General features: G+C 38.5%; 1 protein-coding gene across 1 annotated transcript in view; it reads right to left on the reverse strand.

Moving 5' to 3' along the window:
• ARFGEF3 (ARFGEF family member 3) overlaps nt 1-14150 on the reverse strand; it is a 182169-nt gene that overhangs the window by 18427 nt on the left and 149592 nt on the right. The window contains exons 26-29 of the mRNA XM_007467600.1: nt 13638-13782; nt 4698-4826; nt 2298-2474; nt 575-689 (exon numbers count right to left, since the gene is read on the reverse strand). Coding sequence (XP_007467662.1) covers nt 575-689; nt 2298-2474; nt 4698-4826; nt 13638-13782 — 566 coding nt within the window. The remainder of the gene's footprint in view (nt 1-574; nt 690-2297; nt 2475-4697; nt 4827-13637; nt 13783-14150) is intronic.

Raw genomic sequence — 14150 nt, forward strand, 5'->3', positions numbered from 1 at the left:
AAAAAAAAAAAAAAAAAAAAAAAAAAAAAATCAATGGATCCCCACTACAAATAGGCCGACGTTTAAACTTAGGCTTGCATGTATAGATTCTATATATTTTCCCATTCCAGCCCATTTGCCACTACTCCTCTACACCTAACAAGATAAAACCCTCTTGTCACTTGTAACTCTCATCTCCACGTATGTGTTCATGCTGTTCTTCTGCTTACAAAGTCGCCACCTATCGGAAGCTAACCCACCTTGGGAGATCTGACCAAGCATCATTACTACAAAAGGTCTTGCTGACTGCTCTACTCCCCATGCGCCTTGTCCTTTCATGGCATTTATAGTTCCTCCTTCCTATCATCACTTTTCCCATGACTCTCTTTGTCCTTTAGAACAGGTTGTATGCTCCCTGCGGGTATAGGGACCTTGGTCACATCACTTTCTGGGCAGCAGAGCACCCTGTATAATGACTTACACACAGTCATTTTTATTTATAAGAAGTAGACTGCTACCATCAAAGAATTTAATTCCCCTGGATTTCATAATAAAAACTCCAGTTTGGTGGAGAGCCAGGGAACCTTTATGTCACCTAATACAGGAGCAGCCCACTCGGGAGATGGTTTCTGTGGGCTTGGCCACACACGCCACCAGCAACTCAAAGAGGTCCTTCAGCATCGTGTTGAGCATGCTCTCGTACCTGATGTCTGCAGGAAAATCAAAGCAAGATTGCACTCAGAGGTATTGCAAAGGAACGGGCTGGACAGCATCTATACTACAGCAAAAGAGGAAAGGCTAAACGATACAAAAAGTATACTTACAAGTATCTGGGAAACAGAACAATGAGAAAAATGGCCATAACAATAACAACAAAAATAAAACACTCATTACAGCAAAACTTATCTTGGTTTTACCTAATTTTAGCTTGTTTCATCCATTTCTAGATATATCAAGATGAAATGCATGTGGCTCACTTTAATGTGTTGATGTACACTTTTCAAAGTATATAATTCCTCTGCTTAAGCAAAACAGACCATATACTATTATACAGCCTGAATACTAGCTAGTAAAAAATTTTAATTCTTAAAGGGAAAGATAAAACAAACATTCCTTACGGCTGATCGTTGCATTAGATCGAATTAAATGCTCTTAGTAAACAAAAAATCTTCTCATACCAACTACCACTTCTTGAACCTTTTCAGTTTGGCTTCAGTCTGCATGCTGTCCCCAGACTAAATAAGACCTCCCCAAATCACATTTTGTTTGCCCAGTTCAAGGAATACACCAGTGTTCTTTTCCACAAAGTCCTTGCGATGCCACAGAATCAGTTCTCAGTGGAATCCTCAAGGGTCCTGAGCTGTGCAAAGCCAGGAGCTGGACAGAAACTCTACCACTAGGGATGCAGTTAGTGCCTGCATGTGGAAATACCCACTTTTCCTCTTTCTCGATCGGTGTGTTTTCTGCAGGGCAAACTGTCCTTACTAAGCTTAGTGGAGACCCCCATTTCTTATCTTTGCTTTTTGACTCTTCCCTGGGGTCAAGTTCTCATGAGTTTCTCTAACCTCGCCAACAAGGGAGCCTCTGACCTCACGTCTTCCCTTAAACTTCTGTATGACCTCACCTCTTCCCTTAAACTTCTGTATGTCTTTCCCTTTTCTTTATAACCTTTAGGGCCAGCAGCAAGATTCCTCCTGCTCCCAAATTTCCAGATCTTTCCATGGCAAAAATCGATTTCACAAATGCTGCTCCACTGGTACCACAGCTAACATAACAGCTCCCTCTCTGTCGACTTCAGCATACTATCCACCCCACACTTCCAAGTCTTTTTCAAAGTGCCACAGATAGTAAGACCCCCCCCCTCTTCCCCCCAATCTGTTCAGTAACCTCTTGCCCCTAATTTGAGCCTTTTCTAAAACCCTGCCTCTTCCATTTAGCCTCCCCAGATGCAGCAGGACAATAGGATACACTCTCTCCCTTACCCCCCAGCCTAGAGGGGTATTTCTTCTTTTTAATTTATTATATACTTGAACTTGCCTCCCCTCTCCTAATGCACAGATATCCTAGACCTCATTAGGTGTTTTATTTTTAGTCACACATGTATTTTAAGCATTCTGTTTGATAATTTTGTAGAGGACACAGGGGTACCAATTTTCTTCTTGACAACCTACTATTAGAAGGCTGGCACTAACCATGTAATTCTATTTTAATAATTCCCAGGACAAAAATCATGCACTGGTGTTTACTAAGCACTTCTAGACAATGCTGCTGTCTACTAAACAACTACTCAGCATGAGCTGCTCTGGCACCATAGATACCTGAGTGGATGAAGCTCTGAATGTGCTCCACCACCAGCTCACAGGACAGACCAATGGCATGCTTGAAGTTAGCAGAGGCCACGTCCCAGTAAGAATGGTCTTTATGGCTGCGGCGAAGCCAAAGGGACATCACAGGAAGGAGAAGGTGAACAACTGCATAGATGCCAAACCCTGGTCCTGAAAAAGAAAGGTCAGCATCAGAATTGTGATCTTAGCACCTCTCCTGCAACAAAATGGCAGCGCCAAGTGACGGCAGAGAGCTTCCCACCTCTTTCCTCTTTCGCGGGAGCTCCCCATTCTGAGAAGGAGCAAGGAAAAAGAATTTACCACTGACTGGCAAATATATGGTCTTTGGTGACATTTTTCTTTTTTGTTTCTGCATGATTTTAATTATGTAATACGTAAATATACTCGTTAAAAATTCAAACAATACTGATAAAGCTAAAGTATCACTTGATCAATTCCTCAGTCCCCATAAACATACAAATACATATACACATATAAGAAAATGTTTACCCTTTGAACTCTAAGTACATATATTTATATGAAACTAAGAGTACATATATTTATAAGAGAGTTTTTTTTATTACTTCTTTTATATAAATGGGATAAGGTAAACCTTGGTCTGCATGTTGATATTTTGCCCATAACAGTTACAAGTTAGAGATCATTCTGTGTCAGCAAATTAGATATTCCTCAGTTTTATTACCACATACTGTTCCCAACTATTCACACTGTATATGCATTAGTTTACTTATCCATTCCCTTACTGATGGAAATTTACGATGTTTCTATATTTTGCTTTATGAACAACACTGTAATAAAAATATTTGTGGAAATGTTGATGGATTTAAAAAATTCTGACTACAAAAGCAAGGTATCATTTTCATAATAAACACAGAAAACACGAGAATATAAAGAAGAAAATTTTTTATTTTATTTTATTTTATTTTTTTTAGTGGTATGCGGGCCTCTCACTGCTGTGGCCTCTCCCGTTGCGGAGCACAGGTTCCAGACGCGCAGGCTCAGCGGCCATGGCTCACGGGCCCAGCCGCTCCGCGGCATGTGGGATCCTCCCGGACCAGGGCACGAACCCGTGGCCCCTGCATCGGCAGGCGGACTCTCAACCACTGCGCCACCAGGGAAGCCCGAAAATAATATTTTGATATATTTCCTTCTAGTATTTTTTGAATGTTTTATCTTTGGGTGTATGTGTATATTTATAAATGCTTCACATAAAGTTGAGATTGTACTCCATGCTATATATTTTAACATAATGCCCTATAAACAATTATTGATGTCATTAAATATTATTCACACATATTCATTTTAATGCCTGTAGGTATTTACATGCTTTTACCATAACTTATTTAACCCATTTAGGGTGTTCATGATTATTTTGCTATTCAAGATGTTTCATCAAACATCATTATATATAGAATGTTATCTTCATTACTGTTAATTTCCTTTGATAGATTTCTAGGAGTAGAATTATTGGGCTAAAACGTTCTTCATACACACTTAGTAGTAGAAAATGATACTGACCAATAAAACAGATTTAGAAATAGTGGCATATAATTAATACTGTAAGATACCTGGTTATTCTTGGATAGAAGTCTTTAAATTTTTAATGTGTAGGAGTAGCTATAATGGTGTTCCTGAAAAAAATTCTGATATAAAACTTTGCTATGGATCTTAAAACAGTATCACTTATCAAGTCTTCATCAGTTTATACTGAATACAAAACTCCTCTTATTACTCGAGAATTAAACTAGTGGTTTCATTTGTGGTTCTAATTCTGTTAGTGAAAACTAAAATTTCTATAAAAAATTTCTCCGATCTTGGGAAAATTTGGATGAGTAAGTGTGCGTGCTAACCTTGACTAATTCAGAACAAGAAATAAATTCCCAAGGGCCATTTCCTGTACTATCAGGAACTCACTAGATGTCTTTTCCCAAATATATGACCCTTATACAATTAAGATGTTGCTGTCTTCATACATTTGAGTGGTTGGTTCATGTCAGTGGTAGACCTGTTAAGCCCTACTGACAGCCCTGGGGCCAGGAGTATATGAGACCCAGCCACAGAGGAAGGCTGTAACCACAGAACAGAGCAAAGCCAACTGGCTCAAGGAGACATTGATACCACAGCATTGGCCTGAATATAGTGGGGTTCTACATATTTACCTATCTGGCCACCACCCATTATTTATAAATGGACTGGTGGGAAACCCATAAACAATACAAGGACGTGTCTTAAATGTTCAAGAAATATATATATCGAGCATCTATTATGCTCTCTGGGGTTACATCAGTGAAACAGACACTCATACAAATACCTTCCTGAAAAAAGTTATATGTATAACAAACTCCCTCGAAAGACAGACATAGAAATATTTACCAGGTGTTTTGGTAACATCTCTCAACAGCTCAAAGAGCAAATCCAAGGTCGGGGGTTGGTGCTGACGTGGACAGTTAGACACAGCTGCTGTGAGCTGCTCCAGCAGAATGATCCAGACTTCTATCAGACCTGGAAACCAAAAGCAGACCTCTGTGAAATTCGGTCAAACATGATACAGAATCATCACAAGACCAAACTAAACACTATATATAAAAGGCTTCTGAAAACTACCAAGCGCTATATGGATATAAGGCATCACCCTGTAAGGTAGCCCTCAGCGCCTATAAGCATGGATAAATTATGATTTACATGTTCTGACAAAGTCAAAGAAAAAAAAAATACTGTTCAAGTGTCTTCCTTCTTCCCCTTCAGGAAGAAGGTGATGTGGTATGTAAATTCTACTATATGAAACAATTGTTAGATTCATTGGAAGTTGATGATAGCAAAGTAATAATATCCTTTTAGTTCCATCACTTTAATCCTTTAAAAAAATTATTATATATATAACAAAAATTGCCATTTTGACCATTTTTACATGTGCAATTCAGTAGTATTAATTACACATATGATGTTGTGCAATCATCATCACTATTAATTTCCAAGACTTTTTCATTACCTCAAAGAGAAACTATACCCAGTAAGCAACAACTCTGCATTCTCCGCATCACTCCAGTACCTGCTAACCTGTGTCTGGCTTATTTCACTTAGCATAATGTTTTCAAGGTACATCCACGTTGTAGCATGTATCGTAACTTCATTCCTTTTTATGGATGAATTATATTCCATTGTATGTATATAGCACAGTTTGTTTACTGAGGTACAAAAGTATCTAGAGTAGAATATACAAAATAGCTCACTCTGTACCTTATTTTAATACTTCTAATTTTCCAGCAAAAGAAAACTGTATGAGATGCAATGTTGAAATACTCCCATTAAAAAAAACCCACTTCCCCAATTTTGAATATCCCCATTAACAGGAGCCAAAACCAAAGTCATAGACAATAAATATAAGAAAACCAGGTGACAAGAAATTCTCATGAACCTCAAAATATAAGTGGGGGTGGACAAGCTAATTAACAGGATATGCAGGGGAAAGAAAAACATGTCATACACTACTGTAAGGGGAGCAACCAATAAAATCCAAATGGAAAACTCTATGTGACAAAGAACCTTAATTCTTCAACAAATAAATTGCAGAGACGTAAAAGAGAGATGGAGACGAAAATCTATAGACTGACAAGGACTTAAGAGATGGAGCAGCCACACATGTAGTGTAGATCTTACATGAATCTTGAAAATTAACTGATATGTATAAGAAAATTGGCAAATTGGCTATAAGTTAAAAATAGCTGAAGCCACCTCGGACGTGAATCCGGGCCTGTCAGGCCCAGGTGGAGTCCCTGGCACGCTGGGCAGCGTGGGCGGTGCAAATGGCCTGGCTCTGACTCTGAGAACACCAGGCTGCCCTGTGCACCTGAGACCACTGCCCCGCCCCTCCTGCGGCCCTGGGTCCCCGTTGCCGTGCACCAGCCAGGCAGTTCCAGGGATTTGGATGTCCGTGTCTTTGGGTGACCATTACTTCGCCTGCCACACGCTTGTGGGATCTTGGTTCCCAGGCCGGAGGTCAGGCCTGAGCTCCTGTGGTGGGAGCTCCGAGTCCAAACCGCTGGACGAACAGAGAACCTCAGACCCCAGGGAATATCAATTGGAGTAAGGCCTCACAGAGGTCCTCATCTCAGCACCAAGACCCAGCTCTATCCAACTGCCTGCAAACTCCAGTGCTGGATGTCTCAGGCCAAACAACCAATAGGACAGGAATACAGAAGCACCCATCAAAAAACAAAATTAAACAACAAAAAAATATGTTACAGATGAAGAAGCAGGGTAAAAACCTACACCACCAAATAAATGAAGATGAAATAGGCAACCTACCTGAAAAAGAATTCAGAGTAATGATAGTAAAGATGATCCAAAATCTCAGAAACAGATGGAGAAAATACAAGAAACATTTAACAAGGATCTAGAAGAACTAAAGAGCAAACACACAGTGGTGAACAACACAATTACTGAAATTAAAAATACTCTAGAAGGAATCAATAACAGAATAACTGAGGCAGAATAGATAAGTGAGCTGGAAGATAAAATGGTGGAAATAAGTGCCAGGGAGCAGAATAAAGAAAAAAGAATGAAAAGAATTGAGGACAGTCTCAGAGACCTCTGGGACAATATTAAATGCACCAACATTCGAATTATAGGGGTTCCAGAAAAGAGAAGAAAAAGAAAGGGTCTGAGAAAATATTTGAAGAGATTATAGTTGAAAACTTCCCTAACATGGGAAAGGAAATAGTCAATCAAGTCCAGGAAGCACAGAGAATTGCATACAGGATAAACCCAAAGAGAAACATGCCAAGACACATATTAATCAAACTATCAAGAATTAAATACAAAGAAAAATATTAAAAGCAGCAAGGGAAAAGCAACAAATAACATACAAGGGAATCTCCATAAGGTTAACAGCTGATCTTTCAGCAGAAACTCTGCAAGCCAGAGGGGGGGACAGGACATATTTAAAGTGATGAAAGGGAAAAACCTACAACCAAGATTACTCTACCCAGCAAGGATCTCATTCAGATTCAATGGAGAAATTAAAACCTTTACAGATAAGCAAAAGTTAAGAGGATTCAGCACCACCAAACCACCTTTACAACAAATGCTAGAGGAACTTCTCTAGGCAGGAAACACAAGAGAAGGAAAAGACCTACAATAACAAACCCCAAACAATTAAGGAAATGGTAATAGGAACATACATATCAATAATTACCTTAAATGTAAATGGATTAACTGCTCCAACCAAAAGACACAGACTGGCTGAATGGATACAAAAACAAGACCCATACATATGCTGTCTCCAAGAGACCCACTTCAAACCTAGGGACACATACAGACTGAAAGTGAAGGGATGGAAAAAGAGATTCCATGCAAATGGAAATCAAAAGAAAGCTGGAGGGACTTCCCTAGTGGTGCAGTGGTTAAGAATCCGCCTGCCAATGCAGGGGAAACGGGTTCAATCCCTGGTCTGGGAAGATCCCACATGCCATGGAGCAACTAAGCCCATGCACGACAACTACTGAGCCTGCGTTCTACAGCCCGAGAGGCACAACTACTGAGCCCATGTGCCACAACTACTGAAGCCCGTGCTCTGCAACAATAGAAGCCACTGCAATAAGAAGCCCGAGCACCGCAATGAAGAGTAGCCCCTGCTCGCCGCAACTAGAGAAAGCCAGCACACAGCAACAAAGACCCAACTGAGCCAAAAACAAATAAATAAAAAGTAAAAAAAAAAAAAAAAAAAAAGAAAGCTGGAGTAGCAATTCTTGTATCAGACAAAACAGACTTTAAAATAAAGACTGTTACAAGAGACAAAGAAGGCCACTACATAATGATCAAGGGATCAATCCAAGAAGAAGATATAAGAATTGTAAATATTTATGCACCCAAAATAGGAGCACCTCAATACATAGGCAAATGCTAACAGCCATAAAAGGGGAAATCGAAAGTAACACAATCACAGTAGGGGACGTTAACACCCCACTTTCACCAATGGACAGATCATCCAAAATGAAAATAAATAAGGAAACACAAGCTTTAAATGACACATTAAACAAAATGGACTTCATTGATATTTATAGGACATTCCATTCAAAAACAACAGAATACACTTTCTTCTCAAGTGCTCATGGAACATTCTCCAGGATAGATAATATCTTGGGTCACAAATCAAGCCTTGGTAAATTTAAGAAAACTGAAATCGTATCAATTATCTTTTCCAACCACAATGCTATGAGACTAGATATGAAATACACGAAAAAATCTGTAAAAAATACAAACACACGGAGGCTAAACAATACCACTACTAAATAACCAGGGATCACCGAATAACTCAAAGAGGTAATCAAAAAATACCTAGAAACAAATGACAATGAAAACACAATGACCCAAAACCTACGGGATGCAGCAAAAGCAGTTCTAAGAGGGACGTTTACAGCAATACAATCCTACCTCAAGAAACAAGAAAAATCTCAAACAACCTAACTTTACACCTAAAGCAATTAGAGAAAGAACAAAAGACCCCCCAAAGTTAGCAGAAGGAAAAAAATCATAAAGATAATATCAGAAATAAATGAAAAAGAAATGAAGGAAACAATAGCAAAGATCAATGAAACTAAAAGCTGGTTCTTTGAGAAGATAAACAAAATTGATAAACCATTAGCCAGACTCATCAAGAAAAAAAGGAAGAAGACTCAGATCAACAGAATTAGAAATGAAAAAGGAGTGGTAACAACCGACACTGCAGAAATACAAAGAAAGGATCATGAGAAATTACTACAAGCAACTATATGCCAATAAAATGGACAACCCAGAGGAAATGGACAAATTCTTAGAAAAGCACAACATTCCAAGACTGAGCCAGGAAGAAATAGAAAATATAAACCAATCACAAGCACTGAAATTGAAGGTGTGATTATAAATCTTCCAACAGGGCTTCCCTGGTGGCGCAGTGGTTGAGAGTCCGCCTGCTGATGCAGGGGACACGGGTTTGTGCCCTGGTCCAGGAAGATCCCACATGCCGCGGAGCAGCTGGGTCCGTGAGCCATGGCCACTGAGCCTGCGTGTCCGGAGCCTGTCCTCCGCTACGGGAGAGGCCACAACAGTGAGAGGCCCACGTACCGCAAGAAAAAAAAAAAATCTTCCAACAAACCAAAGTCCAGGACCAGATGGCTTCACAGACGAATTCTATCAAACATTTAGAGAAGAGCTAACACCTATCCTTCTCAAACTCTTCCAAAATATAGCAGAGGGAGGAACACTTCCAAACTCATTCTATGAGGGCACCATCACCCTGATACCAAAACCAGACAAAGATGTCACAAAAAAAGAAAACCACAGGCTGATATCTCTGGTGAACACTGATGCAAAAATCCTCAGCAAAATACTAGCAAACAGAATCCAACAGCACATTAAAAGGATCATACACCATGATCAAGTGAGATTTATCCCAGGGATGCAAGGATTCTTCCATATATGTAAATCAATCAATGTGATAAACCACATTAACAAACTGAAGAATAAAAACTATATGATCATCTCAAGAGATGCAGAAAAAGCTTTGGACAAAATTCAACACCCATTTATGATTAAAAACTCTCCAGAAAGTAGACATAGAGGGAACCTACAACAACATATTAAAGGCCATACATGACAAACCCACAGCCAACATCATTCTCAATGGTGAAAAACTGAAACCATTTCCTCTAAGATCAGTAACAAGACAAAGCTGCCCACTCTCACCACTATTCAACATAGTTTTGGAAGTTTTAGCCACAGCAATCAGAGAAGAAAAGGAAATAAAAGGAATCCAAATCAGAAAAGAAGAAGTAAAACTGTCACTGTTTGCAGATGACATGACACTTTACATAGAAAATCCTAAAGATGCTACCAGAAAACTACTAGAGCTAATCAATGAATCTGGTAGAGTAGCAGGAATCAAAATTAATGCACAGAAATCTCTTGCACTCCTATATACTAATGACGAAAAATCTGAAAGAGAAATTAAGGAAACACTCCTATTTACCACTGCAACAAAAAGAATAAAATACCTAGGTATAAACCTACCTAATGAGACAAAACACCTGTATGCAGAAAAAGACACTGATGAAAGAAATTAAAGATGATACTAACAGATGGAGAGATATACCATGTTCTTGGATTGGAAGAATCAACATTGTGAAAATGACTATACTACCCAAAGCAATCTACAGATTCAATGCAATCCCTATCAAACTACCAATGGCATTTTTCACAGAACTAGAACAAAAAATTTCACAATTTGTATGGAAACACAAAAGACCCCAAATAGCCAAAGCAGTCTTGAGAAAGAAAAACGGAGCTGGAGGAATAAGGCTCCGTGACTTCAGACTATATTACAAAGCTACAGTAATCAAGACAGTATGGTACTGGCACAAAAACAGAAATATGGATCAATGGAACAGGATAGATAGCCCAAAGATAAACCCATGCACAATGGTCACCTTACCTTTGATAAGGGAGGCAAGAGTATACAATGGAGAAAAGACAGCCTCTTTAATAAGTGGTGTTGGGAAAAATGGACAGCTACATGTAAAAGAATGAAATTAGAACACTTCCTAATATCATACACAAAAATACACTCAAAATGGATTAAAGACCTAAATGTAAGGACAGACACTATCAAACTCTTAGAGGAAAACATAGGCAGAACACTCTATGACATAAATCACAGCAAGATCCTTTCTGATCCACCTCCTAGAGTAATGGAAATAAAAACAAAATAAACAAATAGGACCTAATGAAACTTAAAAGCTTTTGCACAGCAAAGGAAACTATAAACAAGAGGAAAAGACAACCCTCAGAATGGGAGAAAATATTTGCAAACGAAGCAAATGACAAAGCATTAATCTCCAAAATATACAAGCAGCTCATGAAGCTCAATATTAAAAAAACAAACAACTCAATCCAAAAACGTGCAGAAGACCTAAATAGATATTCTTCCAAAGAAGATATACAGACTGCTAACAAACACATGAAAGGATGCTCAACATCACGAATCATTAGAGAAATGCAAATCAAAACTACAATGAGATATCTCCTCACACCTGTCACAGTGGCCGTCATCAAAAAATCTACAAACAATAAATGCTGGAGAGGGTATGAAGAAAAGGGAACCCTCTTGCACTGTTGGTGGGAATGTAAATTGATACAGCCACTATGGAAAACAGTATGGAGGCTCCTTAAAAAATTAAAAATAGAACTCATGTGACGCAACATCCCACTATTGGGCACATACCCTGAAAACCATAATTCAAAAAGAGTCATGTACCACAATGTTCATTGCAGCACTATTTACAATAGCCAGGATACGAAAGCAACCTAAGTGTCCACTGAGAGATGAATGGATAAAGAAGATATGGCACATATATACAATGGAATATTACTCAGCCATAACAAGAAATGAAACTGAGTTATTTGTAGTGAGGTGGATGAACCTAGAGACTGTCATACAGAGTGAAGTAAGTCAGAAAGAGAAAAAAACAAATACCATATGCTAACACATATATATGGAATCTAAAAAAAAAAAAAAAATGTTCTGAGGAACCTAGGAGCAGGACAGGAATAAAGACGCAGATGTAGAGAATGGACTTGAGGACATGGGGAGGGGGAAGTGTAAGCTGGGACAAAGTGAGAGAATATCACTGACACATATACACTACCAAATGTAAAATAGATAGCTAGTGGCAAGCAGCTGCACAGTACAGGGAGATCAGCTCAGTGCTTTGCAACCACCTAGAGGGGTGGGATAGGGAGGGTGGGAGGGAGACGCAAGAGGGAGAGGATATGGTGATATACGTATGCATATAGCTGATCCATTTTGTTATACAGCGGAAACTAACACAACACTGTAAAGCAATTATACTCCAATAACGATGTTGAAGCTGGATGATGGGTACATGAAGGTTCATTATACCATTGTGTCTAGTTTTATATGTGTTTGAAATTTCCATAGGAAAATGGAAAAGCAATTATTTGCCTTCGGAACCCAGAGGAATAATATCTAAGTATATCAATGATGAGAAGTAATTTTTAATACTAACAAAGCTTTCACTTTTATTCTTTTCTCTGATCTAGCTATGTTTCATATATAACTTTAAAGCCCTCAATGAATTTATACTGTGGGAAACCTTAGATGGGCTGCCTAGAAAAAAAATGGATTAACGATTTGCACAAATGGGCAGGGAATGCTCACTGTTACATACACAAACTGTTTACAACTGTTTTAAAGACTGTATCATAGATAAGCAACATTAGCTTCTGCTTTTAACTGTCTGGGTTGGAGGTTTAAGATGCTATGTAAAAATTCCTATCTAATCATTAAAAATGAAACCTCTATTAGGCAACATCTAGCCAATTTCCAATATTTAATTGTTCTGTACAGTAGATATTTATTCTTTCCTGTATTTTTTTCCTGAAAACGAATCTGAATTTGTAAGGTTTTACTGTTTATAATCCCTATGGAAAACTGGGAAATTTCTAGATATCCCCATAAGTGAATTTGTGTCTCAAAAAATAAAACAGACGAATAATGAAAAACAAACAACAAAGCAAATTAAAAAACCTTCCCCAGAAAGTCCTTTTGCAAGGGTTTGAAACAGCTACGCTCAGATATTAGACTTCTTTAAGGATATCATTTCCATTTTTAGGTCTAGAAACAGGACAGGGTCATCTGAATTAGAAGACAGCAAATGTGTGAACATGAGTGAACCAATCTGAAAATTATCCAAAGTTACTAGAGCGAAGTCGAATTCACAGGAAATTACACAGGAACTAATTTGAAACATATTTTTTAAATTTATTCTTTTAATGAGCCTTCAGCTTCACCAGTCACAAACAGATTGTCTCTTCAGTAATGACTTAATTTCCCCAGTCTCTAACCAGATAGTCCTACCGGAAGTAATTATACAATGATTGTGTTTCCTAGAAGGTATTAAAGACAATTACCAGCCAATTTAAGTATCAATGCACCATATGCAACCACATATTTAGCAGTCCAATCTGCTAAATTCAAAAGAATTCGGAGTTAAAAACTATATTTAGTGGAATCTGCAAATCTACACTGGTTTTAGATGGAGGTATCCATCTAAAAAGGACTGGTTTGGAGACACTGATGTAAAATGTTTTCGGAGAGTCCATGGAAACTTTTAGGTAGGCTTGTTCTGTTAGAATTATAAATAATAACAACATAAATGGATGATCATTCATGATATGTAAACTACTGAATTCATGGCTTAGGCTTTTGGGAATACAAACATAGCAAGTAACCTGGTTAGGCCCAATCAATTAACTTACCAGTATCATCATCAAAGTCAGACAAGACTGACTCAATTCCATCCTCACTGCTTGCCGACTGCTCTTGAAGTCTTCGGGGCAAGCTAGCGAGTCGCCCACTAAGGAATATTGGCTTCAAGGGCATTTTGTAGATTTTGGCCAACAACTAAATTAAAAACACCAAATTGCAATCATAAATTGGAAAAGGCTGCACTCTATTAAATGACAACAAAACTATATACCGGAAGAGAAGGTGGAGAGAAAACCAGAAAAGCTCCCACTGTAGCAAAATTTTAAATTTGCTTGTGATTTGGATTCCTACGGCAGTCCACAAGAGGCATTTATCCCATGAAGCAGCTGAAACAGCATTCAGTGGCAACAAAAAGGTAGAGGAAAAGATTCTGTGGATACCTTTTCAGCATCTTAATTGCATACGGGTTTTATAGACTTTTATAAACCTGTGAAGGGAACCATAAACATGTCAAGAATTTTTGCCTAAGAGAAAGTGTTCTATGGGGATCACTGGGAAGAGCG

Source organism: Lipotes vexillifer, unplaced genomic scaffold (genome assembly GCF_000442215.2).
Source record: "Lipotes vexillifer unplaced genomic scaffold, Lipotes_vexillifer_v1.1 scaffold569, whole genome shotgun sequence".
In the NCBI taxonomy this organism is placed as follows: domain Eukaryota; kingdom Metazoa; phylum Chordata; class Mammalia; order Artiodactyla; family Lipotidae; genus Lipotes; species Lipotes vexillifer.